This window comes from Botryllus schlosseri, unplaced genomic scaffold (assembly GCF_051294905.1).
Source record: "Botryllus schlosseri isolate E-star unplaced genomic scaffold, Bs_hap1 Bs18a, whole genome shotgun sequence".
NCBI classification, from domain to species: Eukaryota; Metazoa; Chordata; class Ascidiacea; order Stolidobranchia; family Styelidae; genus Botryllus; species Botryllus schlosseri.
Genome location: NW_027648627.1, coordinates 301,111 through 327,833, shown reverse-complemented (window position 1 = coordinate 327,833; position 26,723 = coordinate 301,111). Strand labels below are relative to the sequence as shown.

At 41.5% G+C, this 26,723-nt stretch overlaps 3 protein-coding genes and 1 pseudogene across 4 annotated transcripts in view; 1 reads left to right on the top strand and 3 right to left on the bottom strand.

Moving 5' to 3' along the window:
• Positions 1–26,723, bottom strand: part of LOC145459839 (uncharacterized) — a 311,519-nt gene that overhangs the window by 201,324 nt on the left and 83,472 nt on the right. The window lies entirely within an intron of this gene.
• Positions 3,397–4,814, top strand: LOC145459842 (uncharacterized; annotated as a pseudogene).
• LOC145459847 (uncharacterized) lies at positions 13,829–16,918 on the bottom strand. Its single transcript, XM_080338367.1, has 5 exons — positions 16,885–16,918; positions 16,663–16,841; positions 15,381–15,471; positions 14,079–14,193; positions 13,829–14,014 (listed from the first exon to the last, which is right to left on the bottom strand). The coding sequence occupies exons 1-5, from the start codon at positions 16,916–16,918 to the stop codon at positions 13,912–13,914; spliced, it is 522 nt and encodes a 173-aa protein (XP_080194493.1). The 3' UTR covers positions 13,829–13,911.
• Positions 24,342–26,195, bottom strand: LOC145459827 (uncharacterized). The gene is made up of 3 exons (XM_080338354.1): positions 25,971–26,195; positions 25,641–25,755; positions 24,342–25,213 (listed from the first exon to the last, which is right to left on the bottom strand). Exons 1-3 carry the CDS (start codon positions 26,043–26,045, stop codon positions 24,444–24,446), a joined length of 960 nt encoding a protein of 319 aa, XP_080194480.1. The 5' UTR covers positions 26,046–26,195; the 3' UTR covers positions 24,342–24,443.

Below are 26,723 nucleotides of genomic sequence, written 5' to 3'. Positions count from 1 at the left end.
AATTTGTCATCTGTTGTCTTCTCGTAACTTCATTGGTGTTTATCAATGCACCCCCTCATATTTTAGGATTAATGCAATAGATTTGCCATAAATTTCAAAACTATCGTGTAATTTTTGTCGATCTAATGTTATTTAGTTGGCAAATCTAGTGTTTTTATTCACGGACCTCGAGTGGCAGCACTGGTTGCTGCTTGTGAAGGTTTAAACTACTATCACGATCTAATTATTTGGGGTGACCAAATTTGGAGATCCGAAAAACTCGACACATTTTAAAAGTTACAATAGATATGATAGCGGACGAAAAAACGAGTAATTTGAAAAAAATTACTGGAATTATTATTGGGTTGACTAAAATAGAAAAGATCGACCGGCTCTCGCGTAAATTCGGTTGACGTTAACCCTTTTTTAGTCAACGTCGTGACGGTTCTGCCGTCGAAATCCATATTTAGCGTCATTTCTGGCAATTTTAGTTGCCCTGTATAGCCTTACTGTCACGGCTAGAAAGGTGGACGATTTGCAGAAAAGGAGAACATTTGGGCGTCCTCTGAGGACATTTTCGATTTCTTGCAAAAGGAGGACAAATCCTCCCAAAGGATGACGTATGGTAACCCAGGGATATCTAGATATATCAAGTCCCAGTTTAAGAGAGAGAGAGAGTCTTTATTTTCATCGAACCAAAATACATAACAAACGGCAGTGATGGTGGTACAGAAAATATGCGTGCACAGTATTCGGTATTAGATAGGAATGATCGATAAGACCGTGAAGGTCATCTACTGATCACACCAGTATCAAACAGGTACACTTGACTCAGAACAGTCTGGCTGGCTGTAAAAAAATGTTTAGTTAAAGGAAAATAGAAAAAAAATTAAACAATGGTGGCAAATGATCAATGAAGCAATGTCTGGGCGAGGTAGGGCAACAGTGTTAGTGTAACGACAAGAGGTGATCAAGCTTTTTTGAATCTATTATAAGGCAATTTACGGATATGTGATGGTAATGCATTCCAGATGATAGGTCCCGAGTAGTCGATAGATGTCTTAGTTACGTCAAGCCCCCAAGATCACTGGACCACTGATGCAGAGTTAGAAGAATGCCGCGAGAAGCCTCTGATTTTGTTTCATCCATGCCGCAATCAAACAGTGCATGGAACATCATGTAAAGCTCGTAACAGAAGCATCAGGGCACGTTTCGGAATTTCAAAGACGAGATGGCCTCATTCGCCGAAAAATTAAGTCTCATAAACTGATGAAAAAACTTGACAAAAGAATGCATTTTTAATATAAGACGTTCAATGTGAATGTTTCATTATGATGTTTTGAACCGATTTTAAAAGGACTGTGTTGTGAATATATTTGTAATATGGGCCCAATATTCGGTATTGCCAGTGTGTTACTTTACTTTTAAAAAAAACTAATGACAGATCATAATTCGTCGGAATAAATGCTGAATTTCAACAAAAATGTGCGTATATATAGTTTTTTGGCTATAACTCATTTTGTGTTCACAATAGAGAAAACTTTCTTCAGAAGACAGATAGAAACATGATGCTTCCGCAGATTTTGAGCTATATATCATGACTCTACGACCAGCGGTTGCCGAGACGGGCCATTCCCCCCCCCCTCACGCGCAGAAATTGGGGGGTTGCCGGCTGGAAAATGGGGGCAACACCCTGAAGTCACTTTTAATTGAAGTTTTAGGTCATTTGTCAGGATTGAGGAAGGCATTTTTTGATTTGAAAAAAAAAAGTCATTTTCACTCCACCCTAATCAGTATGTCAATGATGCGTCGTGTCTAGAGATCTACAGATCTCACGCCGGGTTTCGCCGTTGTATGTTTATTGTTTACTTTTGAGTGCCACGTGGGTCTCTGTAATGGAAATCGTCAGCAGTGGTGCCACTGCTAGTGATTTTACAGTAGATTTAGTATATTTTGGCTTTACCTAGTGTATTTTTTATTAAAATTTTGCAAATCTAGTGCGTTTCCGCCTCTATTTTCCATCACTAGCAGAGTGCCCAGAGTGTAGATCCTGAGAATAACCCATGATTCTCGACACCATTTATAAATATGAATGGCGATGCCGATGTGTATTCAGGACTAACCGGACTATAGAGAACATCATTTTCGGGACTTCAAGTTGAATCTTTTACCAGACCGCGACTGGCAGTTTGTTAATCTAATCGGCATTTCCTAGTACAGGTGAAGTTAATATGGCAACAATTATGTATCTCTCGCTCGGATTGAATCGAATGGATGTTATTTTAATCGCGAGAATCTGTTTTAGTTTAGACCCCCAAAAAATCAAATTTGCTATTGGGAAATGTATAGATTTCAGAAAACGTGATCAATTTGTCATTTAATAAGTATTCTCGTAAATTCATTGGTGTTAGTCAATGCATTCCCCTCGTATTTTACAGTTGAGGCAATAGATTCAACCTAAATTCAAAACCAGTGTATTTTTTGTCGATCTGGTGTTACTTTAGTTGGCAAATCTAGTGTTTTTTCACAAACCTTGAGTGGCAACACTTAGCCATAGCCATGGTAAAAGCTACATTAAATCTGGCCAGTCCTCAAGTGGAAACTCTTAAAACCACCCACAAAAGTTTGGGATTGGAATTATTACTGAGTCAATGTACTCTTTTCGCACATCATTCAATTCTTTCTAATTTCACCCATGAATCGGATAAGATTTTCCATTCAGGCTAAAAATCCTTTTATCATGCTTAACTTATTCTCGAAAACCACTAAGTTTCCAGTCTGGTTTAGCTGTGATTTCAAACTTACGGACATTCACTTCTTACAATGGACAAAGGACCATCGACATGCAACGAGTTAGTACCAGTACCCAAGAAGCGGCGATTACAGAGTGATGTATGGAGAGATTGCTCCCTGATATACGAGAATGGCGAGTACACTGGGTTTGCTAAATGCAATATCTGCAATGGTACATTGAAACACCACAAGTATTCGAGTGGTACGACACACCTACGCAACCATATCCGAAATTGTAAGAATACAGCACAATTGCAGATAAGCTCTTTCTTTTCTTCGAATAAACAAGTCCTCGAGGCAGCACGGGAGGTTTGCAGTGCTATGGTATCCTTCATAGCGCTTGATATGAGACCGCTGAGTTCTGTTGAAGGCAAGGGCCTACGGAAGTTTGCCAATACGTGCATCGAAATTGGGGCGAAGCATGGCAAACTGAGTGCAACGGAAGTTTTACCATCCAGAGTTACCGTGAAACGTAGGCTGGATGAGGAAGCAGCCTGTTGTAAGCGCCAGCTATTGGATGAGCTAAAAGTTGCTATCGAGTCCCATGGACTAATTGGCGTAACCACTGACATGTGGACGGATCGAAAGGAACGGAACTTTATTTGTTTGAAGGTTCATTATGTAGGAGAAAACTTGAATATCAAAAGTAATGTTGCTACTGTTCGGCAATTCACGAATGATGAAGAAGCCGGTCTTACTATCAGGCTGGCTATCGAAAATATCAGTGAACAACTTGACTTCACTGGCGAAAAAGCGGCTGGGAATTTTGTGTACGTCAGCGATCAATACAGTAATATTAACCATGTATTAGCTCCGTATAAGCATGTACCATGCGCATGCCATATGATAGCTACTGTGGTGAAACATTTACTGCAGGTAGAGAACCTGAGTGCCACCGTTGCACCCATGTCAGAAGACGATGAAGACATGACCTATGTCAAATCTATTCGCACCACAATAAATGGAGTCGAAGACTTGGCGACTTACATCAAATGTTGTGACCTCAATGATAAGCTTGGCGCCTCATTGGTTCAAAGTAATGCGACTAGGTGGGGATCAACTCTTCAAATGCTCATTTCTTATATGGAAGTCAAGGATCAGATTGGACCTACTCTCAGTGAAAGAAACCAAGAGCAACTAATGGACGGTATTGATGAAAATGTGGTCTCACTGCTCATCTCTTTCCTCTAAGACTTCAATGATAGCAGTGTTGATCTAGAAGGCGAATCTAAACCAACTCTGCACAGAGTTGTTTTACATAAAGAAAAGTTGCTGAGAAGAATGGCATTTGATGATGAATATGAAAAGGGATTGACTGTGTTTTTGAAGAAAAGAGGAAAATTGTGCTTGGTATCGGAATTCAAAATATCTGATCTGCATTACCTAGCCCTCTTCTTGAACCCAAAATTTAAATCCATGCGGGCAGTTCCTGAACAAAAGCAAAAAGTTGTGGAACATGCCGGGCTCTATCTCAAAAAACTGTCTCCTAAGTCAGAATCTTCAGTTTCAAGTTCAAGTACTGACATCGACGACGAGTTTCTGGAATTTCAGGATAATGAAATTACTCGCTACTTGCAAGAAAATTTTGTGGACTATCATGGAAATCAATACCAGGATGCCGCTGGAGCATTCTGTGCACTTAAATTTTGGTCCGACTCGGCGATATGCCATAGATTACCAACTTTAAGCCGATTGGCCAAAGGTATTCTCAGCATACCGGCGTCAAGTTGCTCTCATAGCGGACAAGATTGTGGGGATACCTTAGGAAAAAAGCGGAGGAGAGTCTCTGCATCCACTGTTGAGTCTCTCATGATTGTTCAGTCCTGTGGTAACAATTAGTTTTTACTACACTGTGGTTGTTATAGTCCAATGCTTGCCTAGTAATATCTGTCATTTGCCTTCGATTCGAGATGCAATGCCGGTGAACTTTCATTTTACACCTGCAAATAAGTGGCGTTATCTCTGTGTGTTGCCCTTCCTATACTTAGAAGTAGGCCTACAGGTACAGGTGCAATTTTTGTTCTTACTTGTTTCTTTCTAGAGATACAACTAGTGATATTACAGTACAGCTTAGATTTGTAATTGGGAATCTTCAACAACACGATTCAATATAAACTTCTAGGAATCTTGAAGGAAACTCCTCGAAATATGAAATTCTGCTGGGAAAAATGGATTTCTCCTTAGTGATCGTCGTAGTCAGCTGTGTGGAAATATTTCACCTCTAACCTAACAGTTCCTGGTTGCTGTATGTGCAATTGTGCGAGTCGTGATAATTCGGTTCCATCGAAGATTAGATGGTTGGATGCGAAGTGATCGTGGAACGAAAAATAAAAGCTCTTTTGACGTCTTAATGAATGGTAAGTGGGATTACTGCTGATTCACTTTTCGGTCTCAAACATAGGAATTGCAAAGTGACTGAAGTAATTTCAAAGTTTGGTGGTGAATGATGATAGGCAAGATACGCCGGAGTCCAGTTAAGTTGTTTCTCCACTTGACAAATGCAGTCACTAAATCTGGACTATGACTTTCAGCCTAGAAAGATCTGATTGCCACCATAGCTAGACATTAGCCCGTGATGAATATTCATTTCACAATCATAAAAATAATTTTTATTTACAGGGACAAGTACTGGACTGCTGCCTGACTGTAGCGCATGATACACACAAGAAACAAAAATGAGGCATGGAAATTCCACAGACCTGGGCCCAACGAATAAAACATCAACGCAGAATTGAACCCGAGCTGCCTGCGTATCTAGGGCTGGATGTCACCACTACGCTAGCTCCCTCTTTACTATACCACAATTGCTCCATTTAAATCATATTACGTTCACTACCGCACTACCAATATTTTCGCAAGCCAATTTACAAGGATGCTAAGTGTGGCATTCTGGACTAATGAATTGAAAATTCAACACAAAATGCAGGCCACCAGTTATCTTTATATATTCAAACGACAATAACCATTTTAAATGAAACAAAGACCATCGCCAACATCTGATCTCTTTGTACATTATTATCCTGTTCAGTTCAGCGTGTATGGAGAGTCTCAGGAGTTAACTTTCGATAGCATGATTTGTGGTATATAGTGTGAAATTAGTATATTCCTTGCGACCCCTCATTTGTGATACTCTGGTCTAGAGCGTTATGAAATTGCTCTCAATTTGAATTTCAAAACTGGCATGACTCAGCATGTGCAGAGGTTAGGTGTTCTTTTGGGGTATCGGGATTCCAGGACCAGGACAATATGAATAAGAGAATAAAATTAATTCCGTTGTGGAAAATATGTAATCAAACTAACGGTCCTTCAACCATGACCAGCGTCACAAGGCACACTGGACTTGATAATTCGATGGTGATTTCGTGGGTTATGGTAAGGTAATCTAAGGTATATTGCAAGAATTAATTTGGTACTACGTAACCAAGTTTGAAAAGTAGCCCAAGGTTCTTTATCATTGTTTTCTCATAGTTGGCACATAATCTTACTATATCCGGGGTATCAGATTATATAGTCCCATAGGACAGGTGACTTAACTTGATTTGAGTCATTTTTTCAAATGCGTAGTAAAGTGACTCGACTTGAGTCAATTTTTATATTGACTCGACTTGTACTCAAGTCATTGTGCGTGACTCAAACCAAGTGATACGACTCTATAGACCAGAACGGCAAATACAGACATCTCATTGTAACTTCGGAGTATAGTAAAGTTACCATATTATTGGTATTTCGTCTGCCATGACTGATACTTGGAAGTAGGGCTAGAAACTGTCAAGACTGAGGAAAATTACTATATTACGAATGCGAGCCATTCTATATCACTAACCAAAGTTGAAAAAGTGGGTTTAACGGGATTGAACTGAGAACTGAACACTGACCATAATAACTCGGAATCGAGTCAAAACGCTATGACTCGGACTCGACCCTCATTAGTTGGTTTGGACTTTGACTCGGAGGTGAAATGAAAGTGACTACAGTCAAAACTATAAAAGGTGAGATAGACTTGTGACTAGAGCCCGGCCGATTATCGGCTCGCCGATAATATCGAGTCGATATCACGCTTGGAGAGAAATATCGGTATCGGCCATTGAAGGTAAAAAAATATCGGCCATTTTCGTGACGTCACAGCATGGTGGCAGGGAGTCAGAGAAGTCGATAGAAGACGTGAGGACGATAAATTATAAAAATAAATGGCCAAGCTGCATATAGTGCATACTGCATACAGGCAGTAGGCGTGCCTGTCTGAAAAATATTATAGATAACTAACCACCGTTATGCCCCACTGACTTCGTGGGAATCCCCCTTCAGTAATCGATCATCAAAAACAGAGAGCAGCTGGATGGATACGGTAGTTGTCTGCAGAAGATTTCAATCAGTAAGAGAAATGAGAACTTCAATCATGCTGGACTGACCTCGTGATGATAGAGAAAAGCGTCGCATCGAAACATTTCTCTGAAGATTGTGCTTGTGCTATTGGTTCGCTACCAACAGAGCTAATGATACCAGTAGTGTATGAAGTCGTCTGACTGAGCCCTGCGGGGCCACCATGGTAGGAAATATGCGAGCATCAAGGGCAAGAAAATCAAGAAAACGTGGAGTAAAGCCAATGATTGATACGAACATTTTTGATTCCATGATGACATTGGCCAATTCTGACAAAAGAGCGTAAAATATTGATCAATTGATTGTTGAAATGCTGGTCGTGGTCAAGAAGGCCCAGGGGGATGGGTGGAGCAGTTGCAGACGTGGACAATTTGAGTTGTTTTGCACATTCTCTTCAGCTATTTGTTAATGATGTGCTGAAGGCTCCAGGTGCACTGCCAGAAGAATATCAATATTAACATCAATATTTGGTGAAACCATTGAAGGAAAGATCCCCTGCAAGGGAGCGGTGGAACCGAAATGGAGAAAGATTTCCAATTCTTGGTGTGCCACTAACTATGGTACCAAGTGAAAGACTGCTCACTGTGTTTAGTACTATATACATCATTTATGGAAGACCACAGAAGTTCACTCCTTGGAGAAAGAGCCGAGAAATTGTGCTTCGTGAACTGCAATCTGCAACTGCTGGATTGGTGCTTTTGATATATTTTTATAGCCCCTAGATCAATTATTTCATGTTCAAGCATATCAATGACTGTAACGTTGTTGAAATAAATGCTCTGAGGTGTTAAATATGGGCCTTGAGCTAGATTCCATATCTTTTCAATATCGGCTGAATATATCGGGGTTATCGGCGAAGGTACTGGATATCGGTCTTATCGGTATCGGCTCAGAAATCCAATATCGGTCGGGCTCTACTTGTGACTCAGTACCTTGTGGCTTGGTTACAATCCTAACGTAGGACCACTGCTAATCAACCAAGGACATGCCTGATGTTATGGATGTTACTTACGTATGTCATGCGAATGTCACTGCCTGCAATTTACTTCCTATCAATTGAGCACAATTGAGCAGCAAAATTCGCGCTATCTGTCTGGGGTAGAATTGCTGGGGATGGAGACAACACTAATAATATTAAACCTCGCCTTCTAAAATTCAACATCACTCCTCAAAATGAGCTAACCTTCACAGGCACAGTAAGCATTAAAAATCAATTATTCAGTGATGACTTTTGTCCCGCAAATAAGTTTTACTCTTTTTATAGAACAATGGAACAAATAAAGAATAAGCACACTATAGTTGGAAACGCGTACCGAGAAAGCAAAACGACAAGTACCCAAAAGGTATCGCAGGAATATTCTACCGGTCAATACAAAAAAACAGCTTCGTCGAGATTCACAAAATCGCTCCTCACGCAACGTCGAATATTAGCAATAGAAAAATAAATAATCTAGAACAGAACAGCGTCGTGACAGGAGGCGCACACCCGCAGACAGTTGGCAATTACAAATTATAAGGTTGCGATATTACAATATTGTCGCCGTAACGAGTCCTGTCGTAAATCTTCTTCACCGCGTTGTGGTTCATTTCCACTGTACTGGCGCTGGGAGAGATGGCCTGGTCGCTATCGCTGTGGTCATGGTTTGGGGTTCTTGATAACGGAAGGCCTCTGATTTCGTGATGTTTGGCCGCGTTCGTAACTACGACTCACGGGTTGTCTACGTGCATGCTGTGTCTGTACGCACTCGGGGCTGGGTTGTTACTACGATTCGGCCTACGCATTACGACGGGCGGTGGCTGTGGACTCTGTTCGTGCTGAAATGTTCTCTTGATAGTCGAAAAATCAGTAGTGCCGTTTGCAGTATAATCCGACCGTCTACGTGTCCGTGGGCTGTCTTCTCTCCTGCTAAAGTACGGTTGAGGTGTTTTGCTTCTGTTTGACGGAGCCGGCGTAGAAACGCTATGATTTAAAACCCTCGCTGATTTTTGCCTGTCAGACCTGCCCTTTCTAGTCGCATTGTTCGCATGTCTGGACACGTAATCCGAGGTTTGTTTCGGTGATGTACTCTCGCGTCCGGACGGCGGCTTTTGCTTGTTATAAAACTCTAAATTGTCGAAATCCGTTCCGTTGCCCGGCGACGTCTGCATGTACGAGGATTTCCAATCAGAATAGTCGGATTCCTCGTTTTCCACTATAACTACGTCTGAATCGTTCTGCAACGCTCCGGCGTTGGACTCAGCGCCCGGTTTTCTGAGTTGGAAGAACGAGAATTACAAAACGAACGCGCGGTGTGGTTAGTTAACGTAATATGAGGCAACAGACAAAGATTCACACATGCACTTGTTGCATTCGAGTTGCATTCGAGTTGAAGAAGTTCAAACCGTGCACAGAGCTGGGATTCTACAGGCAACAGACAGAATGCATGTCGGTATCGGTAACGTGAATGGTACGGGCGTGTGTTGTAAGTGTGAAGTTACAGTCGAGGCTCGGTCGGGTTAGAAAAACACTCGATGGCGATTATAAGTCTTGCTGTGAGTATTCGGGTCTAAGTCCAATAGTAAATTTACATGATACACAATCCATTCCGACCACAACAAATGAGGTAAAAAATGACATGCAGATTCAACGTAAGAATGATATGAGGATACATTCATTAACTTTAGTGTTTTCAACCCTCCCGTTTCTCCATGGGCAAGGAGGGAGTAATTATTGGTAGACCACAACTTAGAACTGACATGAAAGTCTTGAAATATAGGGTGCCATGAGTTCTAGGATATTCCCATGGAGTAGGTCTACTTTTTGGAGTACTCAAACAGGTTTTGCGTACTTACAAGCGGTTCGTCTTTTGACTACTTTGCCTTTTACTTGAACATTTGCATTAGTATTACGACTCTGGTTGTTTTAAAAACCGTGCAGGACTACAGTAGTCACTTTATCAGAATAACTGAATATATATTCAAAGATTGCACCTATTTGTAGTAGCAGCCATCTATTAACTTCTTAAATTACGCGATACCTCAGCCAATTGTACTTTTCGAAAATACCGGTACGTACTTGAGTAGTTTTTCAGACCTCTCATTTACTACTTCCATTTAAAGTAGCTTCGACATGCCTTGGGAATATCTATAGCTACTTGTAATCAAGTATAGATTTACATAACTTCTACTTTTGACATCTTCTCCCTAACTGAAAGGAACACATATACTGCACTCCATTCCAATCCAATTACCCTGGCAATCATGAATGCAACCACATAACTTAGTAGGGGAATTGCTCAAGTGATACACAAATGTTTCTGCTGTGCCACTGCACAGCTAACTTCGTCACAACACTACAATTTCAAGACGTATTCGATGGCTACAATATAAATATGATTGTAACATTTGTTAATCAAATCAAATTGGAATTTCCTGAAAAGAGAGAATGAATGAATCGTTACAATTTTGACGATTTTGCATACAGTGTTTCGAAGTGAGTCAAGAAACGGCAGACAAGGATGAAGTAGCGTGAAGATACTAGAGCAGTGGTTCTCAACCTTTTTCACCTCGCGGACCGGTAAAATTTCAAAAAATGTCTGGCGGACCGGTGAACTTTCAAAATTGAAATGAAGCCGAAATGTAGAGTATGCAACCGTTTTTTGCAATTATATGGTGCTAGAGAGTGAAATTTAGATGGTTTTGATCGTATTTAATTATTATTCATGATGGCATCCATGTGATCTTATGGTAGTCTGCCGAGTCGAGGTAAAATTGCCTTGTCCAGTTGAACGTACTACCGCCGAGAGACCGTTACAGTCTTTCGCGCCGAACGCCGTGGGCTTAACCGACCACGCCAATTCCAATAATATTCTTCTCTTTGACAATAGGTATATCGAGAGAAGAATTGTATCAGAGTCGTACCAAGCACCTTTTCGTGCTACATTGCTCATTGCCCACGGTCACCAGAAACAGGCTACTCTGGCAACTACCTATTCGAATACAATGCGTGTAGCAAGAAAACACATTACAACAGCTATACCGGCCATCTGCAAATCCGGGCTGAAAAAGCACTTCGTCAGCCCAACCCAAAAACGCTGGTCTTGGGGCGCCCACAGGGCGATAAGTCAAACTTTCGGGGGCTTCACTCCCATACCCTACAGCTGGGTATATATATATCGGCTTTCAATTAAATAAAAGGGCAAAAGAAAACAGGAAACAAAGGAACATCAAGATATCAGTTTTGGGCCCTTATCAAGCGCCTCCAGCGTGGGCGGTCGTGGGCGTCTTCGAGCGATAGCCCGCGTTGCGCTAGCTCGGTCTCTATTGTTGAGCGCCATGTGGTTTTATTCCAGCCACCTCTGCTACAGCTGGGTGGATGTTTTCACCTGTACTTGTGAGCACATCCATTCTACTCAGCGTAAGCAGAGAGTTTACGTAGCTTAATCGCGCCAATAGCGAAAATTTTCGATCATTCACGAGTGAAGCGGTTTTCTCGCGGCCGAATTTTTGGCCCATTTTTTCGGAGTCCCATCTTAACCTAAGCTTCATTATGCGTTGGTACGTCGTGGCGTGATAATGGCTGATGCCGAAATACCTATAAATCATTCCGTATTTCTCAGAGAAGGGCACCTAATAAGCTAAGCAAGACATTTAGGGATACTAAATCGTGCAAAGCGGGAAAAGAAATTGAAAAATGTTAGAAAAAGTTTTAAATATGCTATGATTTATGATTTATGTTCGTTTGCGAAATTATTTTGAGCCCTTTTCAAGCTCGGCCCCTCTCCAATTGGGCGGTTTGGGGTGCCCCCGTTACGGTCCTGCACAAAATGAATGACTCGAAAACCAGTGATCAAACTGTGTTGTTTAGCGATGAGTAGGCTCGTATCTGTTCTACTTGTCACTTGCTTGTCGTCAAATGACACGTCTTGAACTTTAAGTCAAATCGAACATGTTTCCAGCCCGAAGTTATAAATCAGTTTAAAATTTGATGTTTTATTTATTTTATCAATGAACAAGCCTTCAACATTGCATCTTGAAATTAAAGTATAAAATTCTAATATGCCTGGCGGACCGGGCGGAATGTCGTCGCGGACCGGCGGTTGAGAACCACTGTACTAGAGCATGCTGACCAAGACTACAAGTGATCATCATAGCTGTATGCATTTATAACACCGCGGTAGCGGATGTATTGACCATTTACTTCCTCGAACCTCGATCGCGCCGAGTCTTCTAATTTCCTTTGTTGCTCTTGTTTCTCTCGCATTTCTTTGGCTTTGGCTTGTATCCTGAACACGACCCAAACACCACTAGATTAGGTTACCATACGTCGGTGTGAAGCGCTGGTTCTATAGAAGCGTCTCACGAAATTTTATGAGATCAACGAACCAGTTAGATTCACAGGTTGAAAAATTAGACTTTTTGAACAAATTTGGAAACAAATTTCAATCTTATCACTGCAGAGTGAAATTTGGCGGCAACAGTTTTGACATGTCGAGATATTCGCCACTTTTACTTGTAAATGAGTAGAAATTTACGGCTTTACTTCAACTAACAGTGATTTCTTACTATCCCTGCCCTGGAGGGCACTTATATTCCAAAAATTATTCAAGCCAAAAATTATTCAAGCCAAACAGGAACCAGTTTAGTCTGCGGTTTATGTAAGGATACTTTGTTACTGAACACCTCTGGACAAACAAAGTCGGCACGGTAACATGCCTTTCGTTTTCTTCCTGGTACTTTCTGAAGTCTCCTTCCCTCGTTGCTTCCAAATATTTCTTGTGAGCTTCGTTCTCGGCAAGCCGTGGAGACGAAGACGGATTACGGTCGGACGACGCGCTTCGTTTGTTCTTCCCAACCCTTCGATTATTAACGAGAAAAACAAATTGAAAACGGCACAAACCCCACCTATCAAAGTAACGCGAAAATCTAGGCGAGTGGCGTTAGAAAACAAGGCATAACCGAAAACCGTAATCTCAACTATTAACCGAAATAGAATTATAACTAGTTTTAATAAAACATGTTTTGGATAGGCTATTTCAATTTGAGTGCAAGGCATTGACTGTAATTCTAGTTGCTTTTTCTAGTCAAATTATTTATACAGAAAGGTATGCACTCGACTAATTAACAAATTAATTGAAGAATTCTATTATTATGGAAGTCACATCTATCTTAGTACTAGCCTCGATCATTATTACACATAACCAGCAATCATTTTAAATCAGTAGGCTCCATACTGATATACATACCAATCTATTCATGCCTTCTCTAATTCCAATACAGCCTGCAGCTATACCATATGTATATAAGTATACTTCCTATGATACCTGACTGAACACAACTTCACTTCGAGCAAGAACAAAATTTAATAATTTTGGAACTTTGCGATTGAAGAAAGAATGCACTGAACATTTCCACCTTCTAATATCAAACTGCATGATGCTGAAATAACAAACTTGAGTCTCTGATTTTCGAAAGTAGCCTATCTATGACAGCAGCGGTCTGTGTCACAGAAATAGCAATGCCTGCTCACGATTTCAAAACACTGTCATAATTCCCATATCTACGCATCAAAATAGTACACATATGACTTTAACTGTTGAACCTGATCTGCCATGTCGTAAGCACGGTTGAAGCAAAAAAACTATAGGAACGGTATGAATACAGAGCATAATGAAGATAACAGCCTGCAGTGTCTCAACTTTTCCTCATGGAATATTCAATATAGTAATAACATAGCAAAAATTGCAACTGTGAATATGTAGGAAACGACTGTCGACTGCTCTAAATCTGGGTGAACAATAGCGATCTCAAACTTGTCTTTCTTTTGCGTCGGCTGTCCACTACTTGCTCTTTTCTGTATACTGCCAACAGATTATGCACGTTTCTAAAAGCGACATTTGCCATGATATGAAATCTGTAAGCATGGGGGCTAAAACGTAACGACTCACTTGAAAATACCGAAAAGCTTGTGGCCCTTAGGGACCCGCTTTTTGTCTTGCATACGCGAGCTCGAGTCGGCGTCAGTCTTGGCGAGAGGACTTATGGTGGAACCGTTGCCTTCTTCTGTTATTGGAACCGACAAAAACTTTTGTAAATGTTTGATATTGGCAAAATAATACCTGAAGTTGATCATGGAAGCGACATATTACGATACAACATTAATTTTCAATTGACAGTCCTTATTTACGAAATGCGTTCCCGCCTAGATCAACTTCAAAAGTGTATTAAGATATCCCCCATAACAATTTCCACAAAAAACATTACAGGAACAATAGAAATAGTGCTACAACTATCCATAAAAAGACCGTTCGTCGTAACAACTGAAAGTGTGAACATGCCAAAAAATAACGCGTGACTACGATGACACACAAACACAAGCGATGTACCTACCATTAAAAACATGAAGATGGGTCAGTGGATATGCCAAACTATGAACGTTTCCGGTGATGTGAACCACACACAGGTAGGCAGAGCATTATCCGATGAACAAATCACAGGCAGAAATGAAAAATACAAACTCGTTATTAGCACACGGAAGTGTTATATGAACATGCGGAACACAAAATGACAAAGTGCATCGTGAAATAGCGCTTGGAAATCGTGAAATATGCAAATACAAATTAGCGGCGTACGTACTCAAATTTTACGGGGTTGGTGACAATCATTATTTTTAACTAAAAAAATCACATCAGCAGTCACATTTTTCCTATACTTCGGTTACAATAGTGGATTTAATGCAACCAAAATGGGTTTTGATAGCCATGCCACAGAATGATATGAAGATCAGAAAATGACGTATCGCTACACAGCCTTCGTAATTCACCACAAATCTCTGAATCCAATTTAACAAAAAAACATGCATTCTGTAATATCTCATACCGGACTAACTAGTCTCAAAATAACAAAAATCTAATAATTAGACTTTGATAGTGGGCGGTACTTGAAGAGTTTACTCAAAATATACTCAAAGCAAGTCTGCTCTGAAGTGACACACCCAAACTTCAGCATTTGTGTACTGGTGGCATACAAAACAAACCCAGCTGTACTCATTAATTAGATAAGCGGGTTGAAGGTAAACAAAACACCCAAGGTCATGTTTCGTGCGGATACATTTTCAACGGATTGTGTTGATTTGCTCGCAATTAGAAGTCGTACCAAACACAATGAATATGAAGTCGCCAGAGCAACGGTGAAGAATTATTATTAGTTTCTAGGATGATAGAAAAAATGGTGACAAAAACAATCCTTACGTGTCGCCATAGGTTTGGTGTTCAAAGCTACGTCGTACGGCTGGTCCAATGCGGCACGAAATTTTTCGTTGAGGACGCGCCCGCGTAACACCTGAAGTCAACAAAGAAAATACTCGTTATCCTAAAGGTATGCGTGTATGAAAAACCAGATGATGGCCGGTGGGTTAGAGCTGGGTAGAATCTGAATTGTATTTTCAATTTTCTTCAAGACCCTGCGTGGGTTTCAAGGGCTTTACTAGCCTGAGTGAAAATAACCGTAAAACCTGTTATTTTATATGTCGGTTCCGAATAGATTTTGAAAGCCGTATTGGGTCTGAACACTGAAAGGAACTCCGCCACTAAAACTGATATGGGTACATTTAATGTAACAGTATAGAAGTTTCTCAATGTTAACCACGGCAACAAAATCCTGAGCATAATCACATGAGCATCAGGGATGAGATATGATGATTTTACCCATATTCAAATCATATCATCTCGTGGCATTATAATCATTTGTGAGGTGGGTTCGAAAAAATGATTTCTAAATTTCATGCGAGGTTTGTCTTGGCGTGAGATATGAATTAAATGTAACGTAACTTCGAGTCCCACATCAGGAATAGGATTTGGAAATATTAAATCCGCTCATCTCTGGTCTACGCCTACTACAAGGCTACATAATGAGCAATTTTTCACTGAGCAGATACAAATTAGAAGTAACTATTCAAATTATGCGAGAAAACTCATCGAACGGAGCACGAATCACTCCGCAATAGGGTTGTTCAAAAATAATTCTTCTGTTAGGTTAATTGTTAGATTGGCTAAAAAAAAACGCTGCACATCAACTTTGGCTGAATTCCAACCCGTAGAAGCGAATCTATTGAACTCAAGATTTTTTAACTCAACTGAAAATAATAGAAACAAAATTTTCAATGATTCTGGCAACTCCATGGCATTGTTAAGTCATCTAAAACAGTGATGCATCGTAAATTTGACTAAATTCCAACCAGTAGAAAAGAAGTGTTAAATATTTTGGGATTCGCAATGATGGTATTTACGGTAGGTGGTTCTATAATTGTCAAAGAATTCGCCACCATAAACAGGCCTAACGTTCTATTTTTTTTCAAACCCTAAATTATTTACTCCAACAAATTCACTTCTACCGGTTGGAATTAGACCAAACTTACTATGCAGCGTTTTTTAGCCAAGCAACCAATTTTATTGAACAGCCAGTAAAAAGTTGACGAAAAAAAAAATTAAACTTGACCCTACTCCTCAAAGTGTCAAGAAATCCGCAACAAACCCGTGGCTGTGCCTTTGGAAACCCGCCCTCTTCGTTGAGATTCCGCAGCGCCGACTGTAAACTCTCCAGCGAGCTCGACTTTGCGATACCCAGCGTCGGCCCGACCCGCACCTCCCTCTCGACGCAGGAGAGCACAATATCAGGAATTGGCGTCAAAGTATTTTGATGTGATGTTATAGCTAAAGGCAATACCACACATCAAAGCTATTTTGATGTGAAAACAGGCGGGATTGAGAAGGCAGGGAATGCGCAACATTGCTGCGATGGCCGATACGCGTAATGTCAGATTTTGCAGAAGATTACTCGTCCAAAGATTTTGGTCAAAGCATAGAGTTTAGCTGCTGTGGCCAAGCACCAGGGTTGTAATGACTCGATATGATATTCGATTGACTCAAGGGTCATTTTCTCAAAACGCGGAAATGACTCGACTCGAGACAATCTGTGTGTTGACTCGACTTGGACTCATATGACTCGAGTCTCAGACGGCCAAGACCGACATTTCATTGTATTTTCGAACAATAGTAACGTAACCACCCTATTGGGATTTCGTGTATTGATACTGGTACTTGAACATGCGGCCAGAAACTGCTAAAAGTGAGGAAAATTAGTATATTAAAAATGCAAACCATTCGATATCACCAAACAGAGCTATAAAAAGTGGGTTTAACAGGACTTTAACTGGAAACTGAGCAGTCAACACAATGACTTGGTCTCGACTCATATTACCATGACTCCGACTCAACCCTTTGCTCGATGACTTGACTTGGTGGTGAAGTGAAAATGACTCGACTTGACTCGAATCAAAACTATAAAAGTCAGATTGACTTGTGACTCGGTTACAGCCCTGCCCAGCACGCCAGTTCAAAAATCAAATTCATGATATTTCAATATTTCACCGCGAGACTTCACCAACACCAGCACAGCGGCGCCCTAGCGCCAATTCTCTACCTGCCCGCGACGGGAAGACCGGAAAGTCTCCGAAATCAGTCGAATCTCGAGTCGGTTCAGGCATCGCGAACGCGCGGTCGCCCGGAAAGCAACCGTAGTTCATTAGCGAGTCGGACGAGGTCGACTTTTTTAAAAGCGACAGAGAATCGCGGCCCGGGGAGCCGGCCACGTCGCGGTACCACGGCGGCGGCTGGGGAAAGGGAAAGTCGAGTCCGAACGGGTACCCCGGGCCGGTACTATCCCACTGCTGTCCCGCACCGAACGCTGCTTACAAAATAGAACATGCAGTCACGCTACTGATGCATAAAGCTGGGCATCACGGTTAGAAAACTTGAATCAAAATTGAGAATTGCAACAATTTGAGTAGCGACAGATTATATTTTGAGTACTGAAACCAATCGCCCCTACGACGGACGTTCTTAAACGTTTTTCAGCATGGCCGTAATATTTTTACGTGTGGTTGCGTAGACTCTATTGTGACCTTGACATTTCGAACTGTATAACCAGTGTCACGTTTGCCGTGGTTAGACTCAAAATTACGGGCTGTCACTGCAGTTTTACATTTTACAGTTGTAATTTCAGCACTGCCCTTTCGGGAATTGCGTAAATCTAATTCACGGACCCTACTTCAAGTGTCCCTGTGATATGAGAAGTACAGTTTCGACATTATTTCCTACCGCGGGAGCCTTGAAACCCTAATTAGTCCCGTCACAGCGTCCACAACATCTACCATACAAAGCTACGAACGTTAGCAACAATGACATATCTGTGTTTCGTGATTAACGCAGAGCATTGTCACAAACTGCAATGAAAAATTTGCAGTTTAAACAATACCAATTATCCGAAATGACATTATCAAAAATGACATGCATCTTTGCAGTCGCGTAAAGGATACATATTCCAACGTCACACATCATCCGTACTCTTGGTGACATCCCAAGCGATACTCGAAGTCTCATACTGAGCGAGGAATCTAATCACACCAGCACTCCGTTTTGCCCAACCCTACCGACGAGCATGCGCTAGCTAACACTACCCACAAGCGGATCACACACCTGGCAAATTGCTGCTGTTATTCAAGTTTCGCCTGGCCGGTTTCGGAACCGCACCGGAGTCGACTTTATTGATTTGTTTCGAAGGAGTCTAATTGGACGCGCTGCTGTTTCGGGAGTGGCTAGGCTTGACCCACTTCACGGGGGTTGACCGCGGCGAAGACGGCCGTTTCTTTTTAGCATTTTTATCACATTAATTGAGACAAATTGCATTGAGGTTGATGTTGAGGACACCCAGACATCGATATTTATGCAGAAATGAGGTCAGAGAATGTGCAAGGTTTAGAACCACTGCTCTAGGTGCTACGCATTCTTCCATTTTGCAACCAACAATATCTTAATATTGCCAAATTGATTCCACTCAAAACTCACAACAGACGTAAACGTCAGTCAATGCAGTGAACCAAACTCGAAATATAGAAAGAATTGTCACGTTGTGTCGATCTGACCTAATAGATATTTCTATAATTAGAATTTGGTTAAGCTCATCGAGGAAGTTCGTTCGGCAATTTGGCAATATGAGAATATTTCTTTGCTGTGATAGTGAAGTTTTCTAAGCCTATATAAATACCTCGTCCAATTTGAATGAAAACAATGAGATACACAATTGACAAAGTAAAACAACCCCATCTCACATACGGATAAAAGCGACAAATCCAGATGACATACCTTTCTCGGAAGCCAGCTGCTTATTCTTCAGCACTTTGACAATGTCCATGTTTTGCGTGTCCCGCGAAGCGGCGCCTTTCCGCTTCTCCGATATGGACTGCCGGAATATCGACTCGCGCGAAAACGGGTCCCCGTTTGGGTCTTCAAAGTCCGGGTCGGAACTTTGCCGGTCCCCGTCAGTGTTGCCAACTCCGGATGGAAGAAAATCGCTAAAACTAGTGTCAAAAATCGCTAGATGGCGCTAAATATTGAGAAAAAAGCGCTAAAAAATAGCGCTAAATCTGCAAAAGGGGCTAGAGGTAATAAATTGAACCATTATATCGATATATTCTTCTCAGCTATATTTTACTCGTCTGGGGCCAAAGTCACTAATCATATTTTTAGTTCATAATACGTAATAGTCATATCTAAGCGGGACAAAACGGCAGTGCATTTCGATAAAGCAGATCGCTTTGCGCAACGATCGCTATACGGCCGGAAAGGTGGAGAGCCATTGATGCATGACGCCCTTGGACACTGAGGTAGCGGCTTCCCTAGTAACCGCGATTGACATCGTTTTGTGCTTGTCCAATATCCAGGTTCAAGTATGCTAGCGTATATTCTCTTTGCGATCGATTTTACTATATCCATGTTCCTCAACTGTTTTATTACAACTCTCCAGGAGATATAAACCGGTATAATTAGAAAGAAAATTATTCGATTGGTCTGGGACCGGTAGTTCATAAAGATGCCGCATTTCTGCTGTGTCTATAAGTGCAGCGCCAGCTCCGTAAATGAAGTAGGAAGATGTAGGAGCTTTCACAAATTTCCCTCGGATGCTAAACTGAGGAAAGCTTGGTTGGAGAGGATCAGAAGAGAAAGCTTCACTCCGACAGAAGCTTCACTCGTCTGTTCTCATCACTTTACGAATGAGGACTTTTGTAAATCAAAAAGTGACGCACCATTGCAGTATCAGAGAATTCGGCTGACGCGTACAGCCATTCCCAGTCACAATTTGAGAGGAGAATCACAAGACACCAGGCAAAGGAAAAGGACAAGTGCTACTTCAATCTCATTTGGCGGCATTATGTGCAGTCTTTATACCAACCCTTCCTATTTCATTACAGGCTGGTGACCTTATACTAGCAGACAAAGGCTTTCTTATCTACGATCTTTTGCCTCGTGACGTGTACTTGAACGTTCCTCCCTTTCTAATTGCTAGAAAGCAGTTCACCAAAGAAGAAGCAGCATTCACGAGGCGAATCGCTAGAAGTAGAATCCACGTCGAACGTGCAATCGAAAGGATGCGAAATTACAGTATACTGCACTGTATTAGTGCACCGATGAGGCCTTATATCGATAAAATTGTCCAAGTATGCGCATCATTAGTTAACTTCCAATCCCCCACTATTGCAGGTGTCTTTGACTCGTACTGTGGTTTTTAATGTCTTTATTTCAAATTTTTCGTTGTTGATTAAATTCCCATTTAGTTCTCTCACTGCTGGTTTAAATTTCAGTAATAAAAACTACTTTTCAATATTCCCATGTTGTTTGCGTTACTAAACTTTATTGCAGACATAGGTATAATAAGAAAAACTTCAACAACAAATCAACTAAAAAAGAAGTTTATTATGATATGAATTAAAACAACTCTACTGAGGCAAGGTGCAGCTGGGTCATCCGGTTACGATCACCGTGATTGAGCTGCTATGTCGATCTGCCGAGTCGTTCACGAATAGTCGCTTTAATAATACATTGACGTAAAAATCCGTCAACTTGGGAATGTTTGATCCTGCCCAGCTGGCGTCTTTCTCCACTCGAACGATCCGAAAATCTTTGCAGGTCCATACCACAAAATGTGCAATCCGTGCATTAGTTGCATATATTTGTGCCTGCACCTGATGCCAGTAATGGTGTGATCTGCTTAACTCACATTCTGATGTTAGATAAAAACCCTTTTTGCTGTTCTTTCCTGAAAGTTCTTTCCTGACCATTTCGTCAATTGTGAAATTTCTATAACTCCATGGACACTTAACTTCTACGACAACGTCAACACAGCCATTATCGGCCAGAACCACTCCATCAGGACTGCTGCCCAGAAAACCACAAGGAAATAATACTAACCCAATTTTTTTGACCGGTTGTTCTGTAACTTCGGAATATTTATGTATTGCTGTACTCTCATGTACCTGTCCCCGCAGGATGGCATCTTTAGCAAGGTTGTACTCTCCTTGCAGCGTCTTGAAAAGAGAAGGTGGGTATGAATCAATATCTAAATAATGCCGGTCATAACTGTGTATCACCCTTCCGAAATTACTGCTCGTTAACCGTAGTGACCTGAACTTGCCCCAAATCGGACACTCTCGTTGTGCTGCAGTCACAGTTTCCAACCATTTTATTTGACCGGCATTAACTTTACATTTTTCCAAAAACTCTTTGGTATCGTTCATGTAGATTGGAATCAACTCTTCCATGTGTGGTGGTTTGAAACCACTTTCATGAGATGGTTCCGGTTCTGGCCCAAGAATCCATGTCATTGGACAATCACTGGATGCAACTTTCAGACGCTCAAACAGATACATTTTGTCGGTTGAATTAACTGGCCGTGAGATCGCTTGGAAAGGCTTGGTATCTGGAAATATCTTGGAAATTGGTTTCATTTCAGAAAATGATGATTTGGGCTTTGAAATCCAGGAATTAGGTAAATTAGTCTTTGAAACTCCTTTGCGATTTGCGTATATGGCTGTTGCTACCATATGACTGCAAAACTCCGTCCCATTCGGACAGGAACATTTTGCATCTAAAATATTCCCACAGCCGTCAACAAGAACCTCGACATTGTAAGTCCTATCCTTCATTGACGCCCTGACAATTCCATGGACTGTATGGCCATGCATTGTAACTTGAAGTACAAATCCTGACTTATACTTTAATTCACCCTTGCAGAAAGCATTTTTTGCATCATCGAAATATTTCATCATGCCATAAATAGAAACGACTTCGACCAAATTTCCTGTGGCCATGTTTTACCAGCAATCAAACTTACTATAATTACACGTTAGATATCTCCTGGCGATAAAAGAATGCTACAGTTACGCAATATAGATAGTGCCGCATTCATAGCAAATAGAAAAATACGCTAGCATACTTGAACCTGGGCAATGGACAAGTACAAAACGATGTCAATCGCGGTTACTAGGGAAGCCGCTACCTCAGTGTCCAAGGGCGTCATGCATCAATGGCTCTCCACCTTTCCGGCCGTATACGTGAACAGACTGAACACTGACCCGGTTTACAGGCATAACCGCTCACTATATCAGCGTGCCTTACTCGATGCGTCCGTGAATACGTGATGCGATGTACCGTGGTTATGCGCTTGACTTCTTCTCTAAACTGTGTTGGAGTTGGCGTACTTGAACACGACATGCGACTTGACACCCGTGTAAACGACATGCGACTTGACCCGACACAACACGACATTGAAACGGGTTTGTTTGCCACTATAAGTAGAGACCTTAAGAAAATAATCCGAGGACCAACCCGGGAAAATGTAATTAATGCTAACTGTAATTAATCCGGTCTTAAACGAATGACCAGACATTGGAGCGACCTCAAAACAGCCCCCAAAGTCTGGAAATCGGCATTGATATGAACAATCGCTGGACGAAATTGGTCATCGTTATGTTCATTGTGTTGCGGCGGTGCCATTGTTGGAGCAATAATGCCGGTTTTCAGACTTTGAGGGCTGTTTCGGGGTGCATGGTTCCATTGTCCGGACGAGATTGTATTTTGTATTTTCGAAATCACTGCGACACTATCTTTCGATCATGGCCATTGGCCAATTTTACTAAATTTCAGCGTTAAGGTCGCCAGATGTAGCACTGCCAACTATGCTACTTTTAGATTACTCAGCAAGAAGAGACACTGTTTGCCCATGCGTAACCGCCAGGAGTTGCGTATCTACTACTATCTATCGGTAGATAGTAATCTATAATTATATATCATCGGAGTCCGCACTCTGGTGACCGGTATAGCCAATGAAGTCGTCAGCCAGAACTGATATTTATTGGTTATTTCGGTAAAAAAGCGCTAAATAATCGCTAAATACTTTTTCAAAAATCGCTAGATTTATCGCTAGGCGCTAGATCCATATTTTTTGGCGCTAAACCGGATGAAAAATCGCTAGATCTAGCGCGAAAATCGCTAAATTGGCAACACTGGTCCCCGTCTGCCAAAGGAGAGAAGAAAAGGCGGTCAGTAACGAAGTACTTTTACCATTGATTTTTTGCGACACTGAAGTTTTTGCCAATTTACACCAGTTACCGTATATTTTTACTTCCATTGGAGTAGCAAAGTTGACTGTTTTGACCCCCTTAGTAGAAGCTAATGTCAAAATGAAATGAGAAAAACCTTCTAGCTTCAACATACCGCGGTGTTTCGAATCGAATGGGCTAGGGTCAATTTGATGAGGTACGTTTTCACTGTAGCGTCCGTGGTCATCTTCCATTCCATTGTCAAAAGCTGTAAAAACAGCGCAATTAAAACCCAGAACACTGCCGTCGAATATCAAAAATGCTGTTAAAACATGCCGCATCATCACTTCCTCGTTACAATGTTAACAAACGACTACGCACGGCAGATATCAAGATGCACAAGGCAGAGCGAAAAGAGCAGAGCACACATCACGCTGGTTAGAGAAGTATCAAACCGATTCGAAGGCCTGCGAGGAAAGACTACGTATCGCAAAGAAACCCGTTCGAAACACCCAATAGCTGTGGTAATCGAACAATCCAAATGTCAAATACGGACAGCCAAGTTAAGTCCAATTACAACAAAGTAGGTTTATCCTATAATCTCCAGTGTTGCGGACGCACACAGCCACTGACAAGCCTTTTCGATATAGGAATTAGGGATGATACACAACGTAAAGATGTCATTCTGATGTGGTTTCACTCGGAGCGTCATCATTCCTTATAATAAAACAACGTGACGTATCATTTTCAGAAGGAACGGAGTAAAACTCTGCAAGAAACCAGCTCGATTTTAATGGGTCATGCTGTGAAATGACCAACGCGGATCAAGCAAAACAAATCACAAACTAAACCACAGAGGCAATTAGTTAGTCCGTACATATTAGATAATCCCATTTTGAGCGGTATTAATAATGAGTATGGCTGTGAGATGAAGTCGCAAACCAGGCAGAGAACTACCGAACGTTCGACCAGCACGGCAAAACTCTTCCCACAAAACGCCGGGCTGCATTCTCTCAAGCGGTGGGATACCTGTCAAGCGTCTGGTCGTCTTGTCCCGCGAAAGATCGGACTCAGCTTTCGTAGGCACCCGCATAGGCAGCGTCGGCCACACGGGGCTCGTAAAACACGTGTGACGCAGTAAACTGTTTTGTGACGACGATCTCTTGGCAGTAAAGTCTGCGTTCATTTCAAAATATCCTCCGCCTTGCTGGGCAGGTTTTCGTACTATCCTTTTTGGTTTATAATGATTGTCTATAGCAGCCGTGCCGACCATATTACCTACGCCGACTATATCCTTATATTGCAGTGGCGATGGCTTGGAGGTTTCTGTGTATCTATTAACCTTTTCGGCAAAATTCAACCGTTCCTTATTGGTAGTTCGTAGCGATGAGTGTCTCCTGAAAAGTGTGCTCTTCCTGTATGGAGTACTCGTGGTGCCGGCAGACAATTTCGGCGTGTATGTTTTTGCATACGTTACGGCAGAGTCAGAACCAAGACGGTGTCTGTCCTCTTCGATGCAGGTGGGTAAGGAACTGTTTGAGGAGCGTCTGGGGCCTTTCTGGGCTACGGTTCCAGGGTGGCTTTGGTTTAGAGCGGTCAAAAATGACGCGGGTGACGAAGACTGACGTGAATGGCAACTGCTCGCTTGCGCTGCATGATATCTCCCCCCGATCAAATGATCCAATACCCGTGGACAGTCTTTATCTAATTATATTCATAATTTTCCTATTCTGGATATTATCATCAATTTTCCGACAGATTGCTGGCTCCTGATATTGTACATGGATTAATGCACCGTTGGAATCAAAGACACGACTGTGCGTGCGCAAAATTGAATTGGGTATTTCAATTATACATTGAAAGTTACCGGTCAATCCCAGAAACGGAAATGTACCGCATTTTTAATGTGCTTCCTAATGGTGCAGCTCAAGCACGATATAATCAGTGACCTCATTTCAAAAATCAACGACTGGAATGCGTATTACACCAAACACAGTTACTCCCAAGAAACGTCACCCACCGACGCATGCAACGTCACCGTATCGAAAGCGTTATGAAAACATAATCGACAGCTTACATGAGCGGGAGCCTCTCTCATTACCGATAGTGTCGGAAATTTCACTGCTCGCCTCCGAAGAGAATTGAGACGACAAAGGCTCGGCCGAGGACGCTTTCCGGCGTGCAATCACCATCTAAGTAAAACAGGAATGTATTGAAATATTGAAAGATGAAATAAGTTTGAAAAAACATATCTATATGGCAGGCCTAATTGCAAATGCATTCGACATATTCAGTAACAAACAATTTCCTATTTTTCAAGTACTCAATCGAAACCAACACTTGCTCAATCAACTCCGTGGTTTTGTCGACGGCATGCAATTTCCTGCGACACATCCGCACCACAAACCTGTATCATCCCTCGCACGTTCCCAACGGTGGACATCGACGGACGTAAAGTATCGATTGCTTCATGATTGGTCATCCCTATCAACGACTGACCGTTCACCGTAATCAGCTGGTCGTTAGGTTTCAAGCGGCCGTCCTGCAAAAACGGCGTCGGCGATTAATACAAGTCAATGCCTATCACACAAAATAAGAACAATTTAATTATGTAACAAAATTTCAATCTTGTTTTTTTATGGGACTCGTCTCTTTTGGTGAAAGTACGCTTGATCGGCAAGTAGCTATAATAAGACAATTAGCCAGCTGCAATTAAACGCAACAAATTAAGGCAATGTTCAGTAGGGCTCTTCAAAAATTCCTTTTTTCTCAAATCGTACTGGCTACTTGATAAAATTGTTAGGTTACCTAATTTAGGCCTACACACAAAATTTGGTTCAATTCCAGCCAGTAACCGCTTTGCTACAGGAAAAGTACGTTTCTATTTATTATATAAAAATAAATAATAAAAAATTTGAAAATTTTCAGTTCACCCCATGAAAGTGTTAGGCTGTCTATAGAAACGATGCTCACCAAATTTGGTTCAATTCCAACCAGTGGAAACGGAGTAATTACCGTCGAAAAATTTGGATTTGAATAAAAATAGTATTTACCGTGACCGATACTTTGTTTATTTATTATAGTTGTGCTCACCGGCCAATTCGTGGCTCACGGGAGGGTTATGAGTGACCCGTGAGCTAATTTGCGAAATTAGTAATAA